Here is a 19,706-nt window from a genome sequence, read left to right as displayed (position 1 = left end):
ATGTAGCCAGTTATAAGACTTGCTTGTTATTCCACTAATTTACAGCTTAAAATGGCTAAAGATGACACCCTATGTTCTCAGATAGACAAAATGCAGCTAAAAATAAAGTTACAAAATAAACTTGTTAGGCAAGGGCCTAATAAGTTGCACCTAACTTTTCCTCAGCTTGAACATATAGGCAGCCTGTATTTAGACAAACAAAAAGATTATGATAAAAGGAATCCGAAGATGAGATTAAGTCAACGATGGCTGAACATGTATCTACTAGAGGAATGAGTTTAAGAGACCAAGTAACATGAAATATACTTTAGGTGAAGGCAGGAAAAAGAGATCTTTTTTTTTTGGTGAGGCTGAGGTTTGTATTTAGTTTCGTGCTTCTACTCGTTCTCTTACCCACCAACCTGCTATTGCAACTCTTCACACGGACCCTCAGACTTCTTGTGGCTTCATCTCTCCCCGGCTCCTCCTGGAGAGCTCACCAGCTTCTATTAGCAGCCTTCTTATCTTTAGTGGGTTTTTTTGTTTGTTTTTTGTTTTACTGTAAGGAAGTGGGGGCGGGTTTTAATACAACTTTCAACATCAAGCAATTCTTAATGTAAACAGAGCCTAACAGTACTGACATTGGCATTAAAATAGAAAAAAAAGTTTCCCTGCAAACCAGAAAGTCAGCCACCTAAAGAGTTCCCAATGCACTGAAGCATACACTTCAGAAAGGTGTGTGTGTGTGTGGGTGGGTGGGTGTGGGTGGGTGTGCGCGTGTGTGCATGCGCGTGTGTATGTACACACGCACACAAGTAAAGCTAACGGAAACCTTTGTTACTATGCCAGAACAGAACCAAGACGTTGTTCTCCAGCCTTTTCAATCTAAAAGGTTAATTGGATGTAGTTCTCATTCAGTAAAGATGAACTGAGAAAAAACATTTGAGAGCTGATGCTGTTTACGACTCTAATCCCTTATCTAGTCCTATAGATACAGAGGCAATGCTGGCAACCTATGAGGTAAAACAAACAGGCAATATCCTGCGAATAGATCCAGCCTGGGAAACTCAAAAATGTGTGAAATTTTCAGGAAACTAATTTGACTACTCCACTTGACACAACAGTGTTCATGCCATTGTGAACTTGCATAGAATCATCTCCAAGCCAAGTTACCATGCTACACTACTCCACTGGGCACTATAGAGAGCCTGTTGGAAACACAGCCACCGAAAATTTCCTTAGCCCATCAATGTGAGCACATGATTTCATATTTATAATTTCTTGACAGGCTTAGATTTCTCCATTCTCGTCAGCCACGCTCTTCATAAACTATGAAAAAAATTGACAGAGTTAACAATCTCTTATTGTGGGAGAAAGCAGCGGTGCAACTTCAGCACTTTAGGAAATTTGTAATTCTGATTATAAAAAAAATGTAAATCTGGTTGGAATAAATGGATTAGATGCCAGGTATCTTTTACACTGCTGACAATCAAAGAGAAGCATACGTAGACTTGAGAGACTGAGGTTAGTATGCCTCATTTCAGAGAGTTTTTTTAGGTTGTGCCACAAGCAGCAGAGCAGAATCTATTGCCGTTAAGGCTATCAGCAAAGATGCGGGAAAGTAGAGTAGCCAACAGGTAACGCTACTCTCTCGTATATCCATCATTAAGACGGTAGCTTGTGCATCAGGTAAACTGGCTATTCAAAGGCACAAAGGGGTCATTTCATTTAGAATATACAGTACTGTCTGTGTATTGAGGTAAGAAAATGAGCACAGAGTAGGTGGACATAGCACTGGTACAGAAAGCTCACAAGCGGAGACTACGCTTACCAAAGGCAACAAATGGGATTGCATCCTAGGGCAGGCATGTACTGTCTCCTGATTTTTCTGCACTATCTGTAAGGGCAGAGCTGACGTACCTGTTATGAGCCATTACTAGACCACAGCAAGCACATTAAAATCAGAGCTAAAAAAATCATGAAGGAGGTTTCCATTTTGGTGAGACTGACATTTTTGAAAGACTAAGGTATTCACCAAGCAACTTTTTTTTTTAAACTTGCAAATTTACAGAATTTTAGAACCAACAGAATATTTCTCTATTATAGGACATCTACCATAGAAAGTATTGGTGTGCTTTAGATGGTCAGTTACCATGCATGAGTACAGCTCAAGCACAACTGTATTAAGCTAAAGGGTGTAAAAAACACCCACAAAAAAACAAAACCCTGCAAAATAGATGCATGTGTCCTAACTCCACTTGCATCCTCCTACCCATGACCTGGATCACATTCACATTCCTATCTTCTCCTGCACACACGAGCTCTGTACTCCTATATGCCACCTCCCTTTTCTGTCCAGGGCCTCTGCTCCCTCAGCTCAACTCTTATTCTCAATACCCCTACCTCCCCAAGCCAAGATCTATACATTTCTCCAATGGCCTTACTTCTTCCTGAGCTGAAGCCTTCAATGATGCAGCAGTACAACAACATTGGAAAAACAGGCATGGCCTTGGTGGGAGTTTGTGCTGAACCTTATTAATAAAGCACATAACCGATTCTTTGATCCTGAGAAAACAGAAAGATCTTATAATAGGTGTCAAAGACTCATTATGTCCCCATGTCTTTTTTCCCCTCTGCCTTTTTTTTTTTTTTTTTTTTTAAAACCACACTGAAGTCAGTAGGGCTCTCCCCAGTGATGCCACTCCCTGCACATGCAAAGCCAGGCAGATGCTACCACATTGAGTCTATAATCAAGCGTAAGCAACTTTAAGTTTATACTTGCTATGCTTCAGTTCTGCTGGAACCTACAGCCCATTTCATATCAAAGAAACACGGTGTAGGTACCGTGGAACAACTTTTAACTCAGAAGACTAACAAGATGCACACAACTCAAGCAATGTGTCCCCCACAGTTTCAAAGTAGTTTTGTGGGAGGGAAGAGAAAAAACAAGGCTGTACACATTATCTAATAACAAGTTTATTTCAAGTTCTGATTTTCCCCTTGAAAAGAGGTGGTTAAGTTTATTAAGTATGACATCATATACAACTCTGGGGTTTCTATTTCTAGATTGTACTCTGAGAAAGATGGTGAAATTCATTTTTTTTCCTGTTCTTATGTGGTAAAGACAAAAAAACTTCGCATTTTACTTGATAAACCTCAAAACAGTTAGAGCTGGCAACACTAGGGAGGGAATATGTAAAAAGTTGCTGAAAATATGGGCTCTGAAAAATAAAAAAGTACTGCCTGCGTAGAGGCTTTTGCAGGTCAATGAGTAATGTTTACACTATCTTCATTTCTTCCTAGCAGCTGCTGCATCACCAGAGCTTTGATGATAGATTTTTCTTCCCTTATTCCATCTCAAGTAATACTTCTTCAAGGAGAGGTTCATTTACTAATTTGCTAAAGCAGAAGACACGTACTTGTTTTTATAAGCTTAGTTCACTCATGAAATACAGTCACTTGACTCAGCTGAACGCCTTCTGCAGAGGTAATGAAGCAAATTCCACATTCTTTAGCCAGATTAAGGAGAGATAATTCAACATTTATATTTATTTAGTACCATGCTTCCCCTAAGCTTTACATAGTTTATAGCTCTTACAATGTCAACTTGAAATACTGGTTTTTATTTAAAGGAAGTGTCATCCACAGAAATGAAAAGACACTTTGTCTTCTGAAGATTTAAGTTTAATGTAACTTAATCTCTTCTGCAGTTCTGAAAAAATAGGGTAGAAAATTTGAAAATAAATTGTTTCGAAATCTTTTGTCATCTACCCCCATCTTTGCAGGTCTTATTCAGCAACTTATTTATGAAATCTGCTCTTCCAAAGATATGCCAGAAGATCCAGTGCTTTAGCTTTTTAAGAATTTATTTTAGATCATTTTATTTGACATTAACTTTTCACTCAGTAACATAGGAGGCAAATGGATAAGCACTCTGCAGTACATTTTGTCAGCAGCTCTCTTCCAAACTTAATATTCATTTTTAAAGGAAAATAATTCTTCCTATCTATTTTCTTTAACTGACTGTCTCTACAAATAAATCTTCCTCAAATTAGAGAAGCTGCTCCATTCCACTATATGAGGTAGAAAATTTCTTTTTAATATGCAGCTTCTCATAGTCTGCAAGACTACCAGGAGTCCAAATCTGTCTTCTTCCTCTTAAAGCACTTTAGCAGGCATAAGTGTTAACAGTTCCATTGCTACAGTTCTTACCAGTGTTATACACCTTATGTAGGTAGTCACAAGTTATGGCTAAGACCAATTCCAAGGCATAAATATCTATTAAAACTTTTTTTTTTCCTGCAAGATAAGTGAAGAGGACGTTATTCGCGTGACCGTTGGAGCTCTTTCCCAAACTTCCTTGCACGTTTTAAAACAAAACTAGCTTCATTTGGGGACTTAAAGCTTTTAATCACAGGCAAGGTGCCCCTGAGCTAAAAACACAGCCTGCTGCCTTTTCTTTATTCCCCCTTGAAATACTTCTTTTCTAATTCTGCGTTCACCTCATAAAATGATTACAGGAAACTAAACTAGAAACCTTTACCTCTGTGATTGTTACCTATATATACACCAACTTATTTGCCTATAGAAGTTACCTGTTAAGACCACTGTGTAGGAAATGGAAAGGGATTTTTTTTTTTCTGGTAAGAGTAAAAATATCTTTGAAACCTTTTAGCCTGTTTTTGGAAGAAAACATTGCTCGTTACTGCACATCCTGTCTATTCACTTACCCACCCACAATAACAGCTGTACCCATTGACCAACCTAAATGAAAATTCTCAAAGACATTAAGTTTCCAGAAGCTAACAAAAAATTAAGGCTTGGCAGAGAAGAAATGGTGAGGTCAGTTCTGGCACTGAAGGCAGGCAAATCAATACTGTTTTAGTCTGTGATGACCCTCTGACTCAGGAGCACATATGTGCTTCAGACTCATCACAACATACATCATCTTTCACCTAAGAACATGAGGGAATAAAGAGCAGGAGAGAGTTAGCTTAACTTTCCACAGAACATACATTCCCAATCCAAACCAGTTGATTGTTTCCCAGGGCTGTTCCTTGAGCTTCAGCAAAAGTTAAGAAAAGCAAACCAATGCTTATAAGCTAAGCTCATTATAAAATCCACTTAAATTTTTTATAGGTGTTTGCAAATAAAGACAGATGGGAAAAAAACTTCACTGCTTTCAGATTTTTTTCTTTACTTCTTTTGTTTGTGCTACCTAAACTCAAATAGATTGAGTTTTGCTTCCTTGCTGGTTTAAAGGAATTAAGTTTCAGTAAGTCTATTATATAACATCATGCATGAGAACTAGAAAGGCAGTTTTCTATCCTTTTTTACAACAACGTTGCAGGAGGAAGTAGGTTTATCATTCCAGTGATATTCCCTCATATCTATATAAAGTTTTGTTTTTATTTAGATTTTTAGTAATATTAAAGTCATAATGCAGTTTTAAGAGAGAGCAGCTGCAGGCTCATTCCTCCGAAAAACCCCGACCAGATCTACTCAAGAAAATTCTGAAAAAGAAACGCCCTATTAAGCTCCTAAATATCCACTTCTCAGGCTTATTCTTCTTGCTTTATGGTTCCTGCCCCTCAAGTTTTCCTAGGTTAGTAGGACCTCATTTACTTTTAAATCTTAGGGGAGGGGCAGAGAAAGAGAGAGATGTCATTTCTATTGAATCAAATCTCTTAATTGATGATGATGTCCTGAAAACTATTTAAGAACAGGTATTTCTGGATATTTCACATCCAGATGTGAGCTGCTGCCACTTTCAAACATTGTGTGGACAATTCTGGTACTACAAATAGACTGAAGCACATACAATGCAATTAAAGGAAGATGCCTACCTGAAACTTCAGTTGTCTCCTGTGGGCTGGATAAATTGGATAAATTGTTATATGGAAGCAGGCATTTCACAGAATCACAGAACACTTGAGGTAGGAAGGGACCTCTGGAGATCATCTAGTCCAACCCCTCCTGCTCAAGCAGGGTCACCTAGAGCACATTACCCAGGATTCTGTCCAGAGGGCTTTTGAATATCTCCAGGGAAGGAGACTCCACTACCTCTCTGGGCAACCTGTTCCAGGGCTCAGTCACCTTCACAATAAAGAATTTTTTTCCTCACGTTCAGACAGAACTTCCTGTGTTTCAGTTTGTGCCCGTTGCCTCTTGTCCTATCGCTGGGCACCACGGAGGAGAGTCTGGCCCCATCCTCTTCACACCCTCCCTTCAGATACTTTTTTGCATTGATCAGATCCCTCCCCCCCCCCCAAGTCTTCTCTTCTCCAGGCTCAACAGGCCCAGCTCTCTCAGCCTTTCCTCACACGACAGATGCTCCAGTCCCCTAATCATCTTTGTGGCCCTTCACTGGACTCACTCCAATAGCTCTGTATCTCTCTTGTACTGGGGAGCCCAGAATTGGACACAGTGCTCCACGTGTGGCCTCAACACAGCTGAGGAGAGGGGAAAAATCACCTCCGTCAATCTGCTGACAATGCTCTTCCTAATTCAACCCAGGATACTATTGGCCTTCTTGGTCACAAGGGCACATCGCTGGCTCATGGTCAACTTGTTCACCAGGACTCCCAGGTCCTTCTCGGCAGAGCTGCTTTCCAGTAGGTCAGCCCCCAGCCTGTCCTGGAACACAAGGCTATTCCTCCCTAGGTACAGGACCCTGCACTTGCCTTTATTGAATTGCACAAGGGCGTCCTCTCTGCCCATCTCTCCAGCCTGTCGAGGTCCCTCTGAATGGCAGCACAGCCTTCTGGTGTATCAGCCACTCCTCCCAGTTCTGTAGCATCAGCAAACTTGCTGAGGGTGCACTCTGTCCCTTCATCCAGGTCACTGATGCCTAAGTTGAACAGTATTGGCCCTAATGTTGACTCCTGGGGTACAACACTAGTTACTAGCCTGCAACTAGACTCTGTGCCACTGACCACAACCCTCTGAGCTCTGCCCTTCAGGCAGTTCTCAATCCACCTCAGTGTCTGCTCATCTAGCCTGTACTTCATCAGCTTGCCTATGAGGAGATTATGAGATAGTGTCAAACAGAGCTTGATTAGCTTATACATTAAAACTGAAATATTATAATAGCTTCTATTCTTCATTTGAAGGTAAAGATCTGTAATTATATAATTAGTACACAAACTAGAATTACAAAGACCAGAGCTGTCATCCTGAGGAGCGTTTCCAGCTATTTCAGATCAAAATAAGGGGACTGAAATGGTTTTCTTTGGGAAATCAGAAAGCAATGACCAGGGAAATCCTCATGATCCCAATGTTCTTTACATACTTCATAAAAGGTTCAAAAGTTACCACATACCAATTTCATGAAGGAATTGAAAAAGTATGAGGAATGTCTCTAATTTGCAAGGCAGTGCTTATCTCCTTGCTTTTCAACACCCAGTGACCCACAGTACACTTCAAAATAAAAAATTATTTTCAAATAGAAAATAGATACCTACTAATGCCACTCTTGACAAAGGGGGAAAGAAAAAAAAAAAAACTTTGCTTTGATGAGAAATGCTAAGTAGATACAACAATGGAGTGCAGATAACTTCCATGTAAACAGATCATTTTTTTTCTAGATTAGGTTACCTGTACTAGTTTATAAAGATTGCCTATACTGCGGTTGAGAGTGAGTGCGTTCCCACTTCAGTGCAATAGTATCAAATGGTGAGCCAAACCCTTCTGGCAGCAGGTTCCCTAAAGAACAAAGAATTCTCTTTTGCTGAAAAAGTTATAGCATATATGTCTTAATGATCTCTGATTACGGGAACCAAGACGATTATTTATAACAACTGAGGAAGCCTTTCATATGAAAGCTGTACTTGAAACACCCAGGACTGCTTGGACGAGTGTTCAAGTTACAGCTTCAGCAACAGCTAGGCTAATTGTGTTTTCTGATGTGACCTCATCTTCAAATGAAATCTCTATTCAAATACCGGTACTTTATCATAGGATCTGACAATCAATTGAAACTCAAAATGTTATTTGTATGCCCAAAATATTATTCCTCGTTCCATTTTCTTGGCTTTAACTTGAGCTCTCTTTTACTGTACAACTACAAATGATCTTCATGTAGTCTGTGTGCAAAACTGCATAATGTCTTGATACTCTGATTGACAGTTATGCAACAGATACGGATATCTGGCAAAACAATCTGTAGCAGTCCCTAACTAACAGGAAGTGCAAAATATCCTAGAACTGAAACGTGCAAGGCATCCAGAAAGCTTATGTGATTTTTTAACTCATCTTTTCAGATGCAAGTCACTAAGCAAAAAAGGACTACACACTAAAGTTCTTGAATATTTCATAGGCATGGGGTTTGAGAAACTTAACACAAACTAAGAACCTACCATGGGATCATGATACAGGATGCAGTACTGTATGGTCCTCCACTGTAAAGCTCCTTTGTAACATCCAGAAGAGGATCTATGCTGAGATTTGGTTGCAACCTTTGGCCTTTCAGAGTGATGAATTTCCCTATGAATCTTAACGGGGCTAAAGGCACCAATAATCACTGGGGGGACTATGGCCAAGGTAGAAGATATTATACAACAGTACTTCAATTTTAATGCACAAGCTAATCAAAGTTACTCCCCAACTCTGCTCTTAGGCACATGATTTCTAACTACTGTGATCTTAAAAGAATTAGTTAATGGAACTTCCCTTCAGCTTTCAGAACTGAGATGGTGCAGCACAGTAACTATACAAAAGTGCTTCCAAAGCACCTGTTCAGGCAACGTATGGCCGTGTCCTTGGAGAAAGGACAGTAGATCATTCCAGAGACAGTGCTTTCACTATTACAGTTGTAATGAATCCTTTTTTTCTTTTTTTTCTTTCTTTCTTTTTTTTTTTTTTTTTTTTAAATCTTTGCAATCTCTTCATTCCAGGAAAGAAAGGATTTGTGGCTCCTAGAAATAGTTTTTTTTTTTTTTGTGCAGAAGGAAGAAGGCTAATTCTCTTTCACAATCTCAATGTTTTTTCTGCCCTCTGCTCTTCAAAGTTTCTTCTAGATAGGATGGGTCCAGTGGGCAAGTCCTTCAGTTCCAGGAGTAAAGGACTCATCTTGTTACCTGGATGTTTGACAGACGGGTTCAAATATTATTGGCAGGGATAAAGCTGCAGACTGCCTCAGTTAGATTTAACAGAGAGGTTCAAACTAAAGACATCTGAGGACAGGTGACCAGGTAAAGCAGACACTTTCTCAACTGCATTTCAAGAAAAAATGCCAAAGCAAAACAGTATATCTTAGACACCTGGAAATGGAACGACTTGATGCAAATCCGTAGGTAACCTGGATTCATTAGTGCCACTGCTTTTGGAACTAGTTATTTAGTTTGGAGAATTAACATACAGAAATACTTATTTACCTCTTGATAGTTCATATATGCACCAGGAAAAGAAAATAAGACTACTGCAGAAATTTAGCACTGACAAAGGGGCAGAAACCAAAAATAGATTTCTAAGTTATTGAAAGGAATAGGTGAAGGGAGCGGACAGGAGCAACAGACAGCAGACAGATGGATATCTTGATTGTGCAAGTTTTACTTCATTAGAAAACCATTCTATAAAATTATAATGCCTTACCTCCACCTTTTTTTTTTAAATAATTGTCAGAAGCCATCTCCCTATTTTCACATGAGACCAACTTAGCAAGACTATCCTGAAGTGAAATTAAAAGTGGGAGAACTCCATTGTGTTCCTCAGCAAGGGATAGCTCAAACACATTATTTTTTTCCAAGCTAAGAAACACAGGATCTTCCCATCCCTGCCCAAAATCAAACAAAAAACCCCATACCCTCATAAACTAGGGGACTAAGATGGATTATAAACCCTCTCAAGGCAATTTACAGGTGGCACTCTCTCTACCTTTGCCAACCACACCAAGATAAAAATGACATTTAAAGATACTATTGTTTTACATAAAGGCAATACTTAATAATCCAAGTAACCAGATGTTGAGACTGAGCATCACTTTTGGTCACAGGCTTAACAACCCCCCCCCCACACACACACTCCTTTCATTTAAATAAAGGAAAGAACTATTGAAAGTTTCCAATTCTCAACACTGACACAAGCTAAATACCCTACAGCTATCTCCAACAGAAGAAATTTTGAACTTGAGCCATGGAGGAGAAAATAGAGGAAAACACGTGCATATGTTAGGTGCATCATTAGTTAGAGGCTCAAAGGCAGAGCTGCAGCCCCTAATATTGCTAAGTAAGAAAATTAAAACTCAAAACTATAAAGCACATGCACGCTAATTGAATACCAGCAAATAGCATACCAAATACAAATTTACAGCATTTGTATCCAAACTTTAAAAAAAAAAAATCCAACTGCTACAGTTATAATTAAAGAGAACGACAACAGACCAATGATCATAACTGGCAAGAAGCAACTACACCTTCATAAATACCGGCATTTTTAGTTCTACACACTCTTCTGAGAATTTCTTAGATTCTGAAGCAGGTTAAGGTATTCTGTTGTGAAACAAGCTATGCAAAGTTCTTAAAGACAACCATTAGTTGAAACCTGGTATATTACGAAATAAAAATTTTTTGCTTCTATTAATTATTTTATCAGAATCTGCATTCTAACAGAGCCAGTGAATTACACTGCAATGTTACTAAGATAAATTAAACAGCTAGTTTAGCACAACTATCCTAAAATCAGGCATGGAAATTCTGCTTTCCCCACTCCTTCCCCTTGTTGATGCACAGTGATAGCTTATGTGAATTCTGTAAACTTGTTTATAAATGTGAAACCTGGAAGAGAATTCAAGCAGTTATCTAGCCCATCTTCCTGCTTTGAAACAGGCTCTATCATGCCCTCATACATCCTTAGGCAAACGTATTAAGCTGTTCTTTCAAAACAGGCACAAAAAGACCAATAAAGAAGATTCAGCTGTCTACTTAGTAGCTAGCACTTACATCTTTAATCTGAGAAAAATACTTTCTGGCATTTAAGTCTTTCCAAACTGTTCTTACAGCAATGACAGGAAACTCTGTAAGACGGTTTCCCTTTCCAACTGTCCTACCTACTCCAAAATAATGCTGAAGGAGATAGCCTCTGCCTCTCACTCCCCGACCCTACTGCCCCTGTGCTGGCACAAGTACTGATGCAGGAAGACAGATGAGAACATAACCCCAACTTAAAATCAACTCTGCCAAAAGATCACAAAGAAAAGCAACCCCTTTTCTTCCTCGAAACAAGTACACTGAGATGCTTGTGTTGGTACAAGACTGCTTCTCTTGGTGACAGTGCTGGCTTCATGTTTATGAAACTGTGTCCCAAGAAGATGCCAAAACTAGTTAAACTTCTCCAAATTATACAGGAAGTCTCAGAATTTAAACAAGGTTTTGACATGAACATGTAGAGTGAGACTTACCTAGAAGAATCAACTATTTTAAACAGTATCTCTGAGGTATTACGGTTCTTTTCCTAGTGGAAAAACTGAGATGACATTCCTTATTTGTTGCTGATTTGGAGCTGCTCAATGTTGGGCTCGAATCATTTTATTATTGTGGTAAACATCTAAGAAGTATTGTAGCAAAATGCAGTTTTACCGAGGAAACCAATATAAGATAACTTATGTTCAGTTCCCAACAAACAACTTCACCAATGTGAAAAAGCAAACCAGGATCCAACTTCACCTAAGGCTGAAGGCTTGACATGAATTAAGCGTCCCATAAGCCAACTACCAATTACAGATTACAGATGCAGGCAGACACCCCTAACGGCCAACATTCTTTTCATTTTAACCTTCAGATATTGGGAGAAACAAAACTTACTACAGTTAAGCTTTCCTCTTCCCATATGATGTCACCATGACTCTTAACATGGTGTCAGAAGCCTAGAGAACAAGTTTTCAATAATCTTCTCATGGCATAGCCCACCACACCAGTGACTTTTGGAGCACAAGATACAAGAAATCTGCATGTAGATCTAAAGATTAATAGATCCACATTCTGATCATTCCTGCCTCACTAGAGATTGGCCACAAATAACTTATTTTGATAGCAGAGCACCAGCATGATTGAGATGTGCTTTCAGATGGAATTGATCTCATTTCATGATCATTTAATCTGACAGAAGTTCAGGTAATTGGGTAGGGAAGGCAGGTGTTAACAGGAAGAATTAAATATTTTTAACAGTCTGCTACTTTCTTCTTATCTGAATCACAATGGCACAGGGCTTGGCTGCTGTACGAGATTGCTATCATACATCATGGTGGCAAAAATAACTCATTCATCTTAAAAAGGTTAATCCCATAGCACTTCATACAGGAAACTAACTTGGTTAGTTTACACACAATCTGTCAACCCTGTGCACACACCAGAATCACTTCCACGTTCAGTCAGAACACGACAACTGTGCTACTCTTACAAAGTCATAGCAGAGTACATTTTGTACAGATGAAAAGCACATATAAAAGCTGAAATTTTATTTTAACCAGCAAGTTAAGGCTAGCATTATGAAAGCTTGGCACTGCATACCATTTCTTAATCAGGGGCTTGCAGTCCTTAATTGTCTTATTGCAACCTGAAGTAAAGGAAGTCATACTGCTCAACCCCTCAATCTGAAATGTTTTCACTTGACTTTCCAGAACACTCACATCTTCACGTTATGAGTGATACCCTTTAGACCAGGAAAATGTGTTCCTGAGGGACTTAACTTGAATAAAGGAGCCACAAACATGACAGAGAACACTAGCACAGGAAATAAGTTATAAAGTCACTGGAAAAGCTAAGCGTGAGCAGTCCTTAAAGCTGGAGATGACTATAATAGCTGTTTGGAAGCCTGAGAATTATAACTAGACCCATTATGAAATTACTAGAAACAAAAGTTGTCAGAGGCTATACATACATGTACATACATCACTCTACCTACCCATCTTCATTCAAATATCTGGTTTATACACACAGCTAGAGACACACCTCCACTAGCATTTCACTATTCCGAGACAGTGATCAATACTATTTGCTGTTTAACTGGAAATTGCCTCAGCTGAAACATTTTGCTGTGGCACTTATTCACTATCCTTGAATGTGGCATATATGTAACAACATTTTTTAGACATTTTAAAGACACAGATAGCTGTGGTTCATTGAGAATATCTTTATATCAGATGCTTTGCTACTTATGCCTCCCCTCAGTCATGTGCCATTTACAATGTCATTTTTACGAGCATCTTGGATCCATAAATTTATAATAAAAATATAGCCACTATTTTACAAAAAAAAAAAAAAAAAAGAGATCTTGTCAAATTCAGTACGTCCCCACACTCAACCCTCGTATGTATCTATTTCTCATGTCTACCCCATATAATATGAAAATTCAACCCACAAAGTATATTAGTTAAGCTGAACATGGTTGGTTACAATGCTGCACACCCCAGGCCAGCTCACCTCAGCTTCAGGTGTTCTTAAGATTTCAGCATATTAAAAAAAGAACACACACACACACATATAAAAGTAGCTCTTTAATTCTTCATCAAAAAAAAAAAGAAGTAGGAACCACTAGCAACATTTCACAAGCTCAAAAGGCTAGAGCAGCTTGGCCAGTGGTATCAGCAGAACGCTTTCACCAAATTTTTACCTTCTTGCTCATAAGCCATCTTTGTAATTTCAGACTAAGACTAAAGTGCAACTATGAATGCAGAGTACATGCTGCACACAGCAGGCACGTGCCAGACGCTTATCACAATGACACTTACCTGACAATAATTTCGACTTCTTCCTGGTCAGCTCTTGGGAACATTAACTACTTGGAAAACCAGGAATCAAAAGAGCAAAGCCGCAATCAAGCACTCACAACCTAATTCTCCCTTCACAGCTCCTCTGGCCACCACTGCCATTTTTCATCTTCTCCTAATCTTCCCACGTATCTACAACCTATGGCTCTTAAGGAATAAGTAATATCCAACTACTCCATAGTCAGTATCTAGCCTCATGCTGCTTAACATACCTGATATGTTATTTTGAATATAAGCAACTTGAAATCATGAAAATATACATAGTCCATTAGCATTTTCTAAGTTTAGTTCCATTAAGTGATGACCATATTTCCAGTTGTCAAATGCATTGACCCCAAAATATACCTATGGATAATTATTATGTCAACAATTGAAAGTTAGAAGTAAAGTTCTATTTTAAATCCTTAAAAAAAAAAACCACACACACACATACACACACACACCATTTCCCAATTTTTCTTCCATCTTATTTGTCTGCCTATCGTACAAAATTCATAGGAGTGACAAATAGACACTCTGCTGCTTGTTAGACCACTATATAATCACATAACTAAAATCACCCCAATGCATATATGAAAAAGCAAAGTTAAAATCATGCTTTCAACCTGAGCTCTTAGATTACCTGAGCTTGTGTATCATCACAAAATTATCTTCACTTAATGTTTCTAGTAGTCATGTATCTGGGTAGACTATAACAGAAAGCCAAGCTATTATGTAAAAAGCAAAACCAAAGTAGTGTGATTTTCTACATATTTACCGATAGTGATTTATCACTTCACCCTTCTGTCTTTTTCACCTATCCTTCCTTTTCCTCATAAACTTTCCTGGACAAATGGCATCATGCACTATGGAAGTATTCAAAGCACGTGTATGTTGACAGGCTCAGTACGCTTGTGCTGTCACAAAGACTGGACAGAGAGCTGAATTCTAGGTGTCCTGTCCTAACTACAAGCAAAAATTTGGATCTTTTACATTTGTCAGGTGTTGATTTTCATGAAATTGAAGACCTCAAATATCCTTCAGATCTCCATCACTGATACATTTGATTGAAATTGGCCAGAGAGCTAAAATTACCGGACGGAGAAGCAATAGATAGAGCATGTCTGTAAGCCACTTTTCCTTAGAAAGTCAGGCTGAAAACAGACCCAGTAAAAAAAGTTAGTTTCCAGGGAATGAATGCTAAATAAAAAAAGCTGGACTTTTGCACATACTCTGAAGCCGAGTAATTTCCTGCTTGAGTCCTCACACGCACAAACAAAAAAGCACAAAGATGACGCACAGCACATGCTCTACCCTTGACAACGCTGAAAAGACGCTGCAGTTGAGAAACGGTGCCCACTTCTCACCCTGTCCACAAGCAACTCTCCAAACAGTGTTTTATAGCTCATTACCCCAAATCACTTCACCTAACGATTGAAAAAAACAGCAACAACGACAACCACCACCAAACCCTCCAAACTCTGGGTGCCTTCATCTTTACACTTTCCCCAGTCACACGCGCTAGCACTTCGACACCGTATCCGTATAGGCGGGGCGGGGGGTGCAAGAGCGACAGAACTTCCCCAAAGCAAAAGCGCACCGGTGCTCGCACAAAGCCCGTCACGGCAGGCGCCCACCGGCCCCGCAGAGGGCCGCTCGCACTCCCCGGCCCCGGCCCCGCCAGGGGCGGTTGCAGGCCCTCGCCCCCTAACCAAGCCCGGCAGACGGCGGCAGCGACCCCGTTCGCAGTCGCGGGCCGCTTCCCCCCGTCCCGGGGCCGGCGCAGCGGGAGCGGGAAGGGGCAACGGCTCCGCCCGCGCCGCCGTCGCCACGGCAACGGCGGGGCGCGCGGGGCGCGCCCGTTGGCGCCCGCCTGGCCGAGGCGACGGCCGCCCCGGGGGGGGGGCTGAAGGGGGAGGGGCAGCCCCGGCACGCGCCCCCTCCCGCCCGGCCCCGGGCCGCCCGCCGTGCCGCCCCTCCCGCCCCGGCTTCTAAATGCGGGCAGCGCGCCCACCCCCGCGCCGCCGCCGCCGCGGCAGCGCCCCGGCACTCACGGCGGGGCAGGGCGGGCTCAGCAGCGGCAGCCCCACGGCAGGGACCATCCTCCGAGCGGGCACCCCGTGTCACCCCTCCGCCGCTGGCTCCACTCTGAGCCCCGCACGCGCAGTGTACCCTGCTGCTCATGCACGCGGCCTGGGGAAGCCAATCCGATCGCACGGGTTGAGCCCTCGCGGCCAATCAGAAACCTCGAGGCGGGGAAGGCGGGCACACCGCGGCAGGGCGGAGCGGAACCGCGACGGGCCAATCGCCACCGCAAAAGCTGGCAGGGCGGCCCAATCGAACGGCGCCGACGCCGCGACTGGCGTACTCACCGTCAACAAGTTCAGGTGGCCGAAACAGGAACTGCCGGGGATCGGCACCACGGTAGACCAATGAGAGCGCAGGGGAGGGGGCATGGCCAAAGAGGGCGGAAATTATTAAAGGGGAAGCAGCCGCGGCTCGGCAACCGTGTGGTGGTGGAGGCCACGCCCACCCCGCCCTTTCGCCCCGCCCCCGCCGGAAGCGGCCCCGCCCCGGCGCTGGCGCGTCTGTGGTTGAGTTACCGGCCCTCTCTCACTTTCCAGCCTCGAGAGCTTCGTTTTTGTTGTCCCCCTCCCAGGAATTTTTCTCAAATTTGTTCCACACCCTCCGCGGATCCGTTAAGAGTGGCCAGGCCTCCGCGCGGGGAGCGGCTCGCGTCCGTCTGCTCGCCCAAAAACGTGACATACCACGGTGGCAGGGACGCGGTTCAGAAGTGGTGCCCGAGAGCGCTGCTGCTGCTGCGATGAGTCGTGCCAGAAATTGGGGTTTTGCTTTGCTTTGCAGCAGCATTTCATTTCGAATTGCCACTGCTTACAAACTAACCTTGCAGCTGACGATACTTTCTGAAGCGGGGGAGGCATTTGCTGACCGTGAGGAAATTTCAGGTGTCAGTTCTTTTTGCAGCGAAACGCTGAAGTTACTGTGAACAGCAGCTTCGGCATGTAAAGCACAAGCATACACATACTTTTTCCCCTTCCCCTATTTGTTTTTTAGTTCTGACGTAGCACAAAGCAGATGACCTGTGAAACCTGAAATACCTGTGCCATGCCACTCAATATTATGCCACTGTATATTGTTAGAGTTCCTTTTATTATTACTGTTGTTTTTAAAAAAGTTTATATCCTTATTGTCCTTTCTAAATTAAAATTTTCTGCAAAGAGGCACCCCTGTCCAAATCAGGAAAAGCAAGCTCTATCTTTCTGCACCTTATTGTGCTCTAGAGCGTTCGAGTTCGTAATCGGGTACTTGTAATCTTCACAGTGCCAGTACAGCGTTCAATGTTTGAAAGACAGTAGCAAGAATCTAGTGCCAGGCAAAAACTCACTGGTTAAATCAGACGTGAAACAGGTAATTGCTGAACAGCAGACGTGGGATTCTGGTAAGGAATGTAGGCTAGCACCTATATAGTGAGTTAATTAAAAAAGCAAACATTTTTCGCACATATATTCATAAAAACTTCACATTGAGTAGATGAGATGAAGATTTGCTGCCTGTGTGACAGGTGAAAGGGAGGTGTTTCTCCAGCTCTATTTTAAATGACCTTAAGCAAGAACAACTTAAATCCATTTTTAAAATGCAGGCATAATACTTAACTGTATTACAGGTTTGGATTCAATAATTTAGCATACAGTAAGGACGGAAGTCTGTATGATGTGGCACGGTAGCCAACAAAAAGGATATGAGAATACAGATCAGGGCCCTTCCCCCAGGTGTGGAAGTTTCTTGGACCATGGGTCATACATGTGGAAGCCAGTGAAAAAAGCCTGGTAACTTCACTTAGCTGTCTAGAGGGCTTGAGACAGTGTTGTCACAAAGCCTTTAAACAAAAGGAAAAGAAAAAATAAACAAAAGGTAGAAATTCAGTAGATATTTGGGGGGAGGAGAGGAGTGAGGAAAAAAAACCCAAAATAAAAAACCTTTCCGTACTGCTTGATGAACGTCTCCATATGGCAAGAGAAAAGGACAAAGGGCAACAGTGAGCAACAATCAAACATCCCATACAAAGTATCTGACTAAATGGATTTAATAGGTTTTGGGAACCCCACAGAGTGAGAAGTTATTTTGCAAGGATCAGCAATGCTCAGCTGACAGCTCACCTGAAGTGAGGAAGTGCTCCAACAAAAACTTTCTGCATGTTATGGCAACTAACAGTGCTTTTGCAAGGAAAGGTCCTGCCTCACCAAGCCACTTAATTATTTGGAAGACTTGATTAGCCCATGGACAATGCAGAGCTGTTTGGTGGATGTCCAAAAGAACTTCAAATGAACCCTAAAGTAAGACCCCTATCCAAAAAGCTCTTAAATAATCTAAGCCGCCATGGGATCAGCAGAAACATCTTTGCAATGACAGAGAAATGATTAAAAGACAGAAATCATAGGGTATGGAATAAACAATCAGTTCTCACACTAGAGAGAGGTTAGCAATGGAGTTTGAGAGCTATGCCGGGGTCCATATTGTTCAACACTGTCTTAAAAAGCGAGCAGAGAGTGAGGTGAGAGTTTGCTGGGGATATCAAGTTAGTCAAGGTAATAAAAATGAGGAATGACAGGTGAACCTTCCAACATCGAGTGACTGGGCAATGTTAGCAGCAGATTAAATCCAGCATTGGTAAATAAAGTGATGTACGTAGCAGGGAAAAAGTTTTTACACGTAAAAAGCATGAGCTGACTTACCACTCAGTCATGAGATCCCGGGGTTCTGTAAATGCATCATCTCAATAACAAAAAAGTGTTAGAATTACAAGATTACAGAACAACACAAGTTGTTACAGGGTCCCTGTAAACACCCAAGCATTGAATACAGCGAGGGGAATGGAACTGCTCATCTTGAAAAGATGCAGTAGAACCAGGAAAGCTTTGGAGAAGGAAATACAGATATCAGAGGTATTAGCTGGCTTTGCTGTAAAGGAATAACTGAGGAGACTAAAAGTCTACAGGCTGATTAAAGAGGTGACCGGGATGAGAGCAGAGAGGGAAAGAAACAGGGTAGAAATCCAAAACAGAGTGGTATGGAGAACAGCTGCAGCAGTTGGAAGTATAGCAAAAGTTCTCCAGCTTTGCAGCTGCTGACAAGGCTGAAATGATGAAGTTTGTACTCCTGATAAAACGTCTCCCTCTGTGGCTTCCAGGTCCTCCAGCAGAGGTCAGGGGAGGCAGCCGGTAGCAGCAGCTCAACAACAGTGGAGTCTTCAGAGTCTGAGCTTTGCTTTTGCATGCTGTCCTGAGGAACGCAGTGACTCCATCTACTGACAAAGCACCTTTCAGGGCAAATTAAATAAGCAGATATGCTATAGAAATTTATTTTTTCCCCATAAGCTATATCACGGTGAAAGTTTATCACCTAAGTGACACTTTACCTCAAAGCAGGAAAGATGAGCAGAAAGACACTACAGACAAAGAATGGCTCTAAGAGCAGAAGGGACTGGAATAGTTAAGTAAAACTCATCTTTTCTCTCACCTTAAGAATCTTACTGAGAAAAGTCATTAAGGAAGAATACTCACTGCATTTTAAATCCAGTTACTTTTATAGGTATGGAATAGAGCAGTTTTTCAAAGGCTGTTTTCAATAGCTAGCAATTAATTTGAGTACTTTTAAACATTTAACTTATAAAACCTAAAACACCGAGTTCATGATGCCTGGTCTGTTTGTTTCAAGATCACTCATTATTTGATGTGAAAATACTACAGGATAATTCCTGTTCCCCTCTCCCCCCACCCACAAAAGGCTGAGGATTTCTGAGAAAAGGCACACGACTTCAGAAATGCCACTTTCCTCAGTCATCAGATGCACATAGCATTCGTCACACAGCTGCCCAACTCACGTTAGAAATATCAGTTACACAGTTTGTGAAGCACCTGATGAATATCCTACAACTGATTTCAGGGGGAAACAGATGGACTGCAAA

General features: G+C 41.5%; 1 protein-coding gene across 2 annotated transcripts in view; it reads right to left on the bottom strand.

Moving 5' to 3' along the window:
* Positions 1 to 15,903, bottom strand: part of USF3 (upstream transcription factor family member 3) — a 42,195-nt gene extending 26,292 nt beyond the window's left edge. The window contains exons 1-2 of one of the 2 annotated variants that reach the window (XM_068957644.1): positions 15,775 to 15,889; positions 402 to 538 (exon numbers count right to left, since the gene is read on the bottom strand). Coding sequence is in view for 1 of the 2 variants with exons in the window: in XM_068957634.1 (XP_068813735.1) it covers positions 15,775 to 15,822 (48 nt within the window). In the remaining variant the exon portion in view is untranslated. Of the gene's footprint in view, positions 1 to 401; positions 539 to 15,774 lie in introns of both variants that reach the window. The other variant, XM_068957634.1, reaches the window with a different exon arrangement.
* Positions 15,904 to 19,706: the final 3,803 nt, after the last annotated feature.

The sequence above is a fragment of the Struthio camelus genome, chromosome 1 (assembly GCF_040807025.1).
Source record: "Struthio camelus isolate bStrCam1 chromosome 1, bStrCam1.hap1, whole genome shotgun sequence".
Classification (NCBI taxonomy): Eukaryota; Metazoa; Chordata; class Aves; order Struthioniformes; family Struthionidae; genus Struthio; species Struthio camelus.
This window is presented reverse-complemented; position numbering and strand designations above follow the sequence as displayed.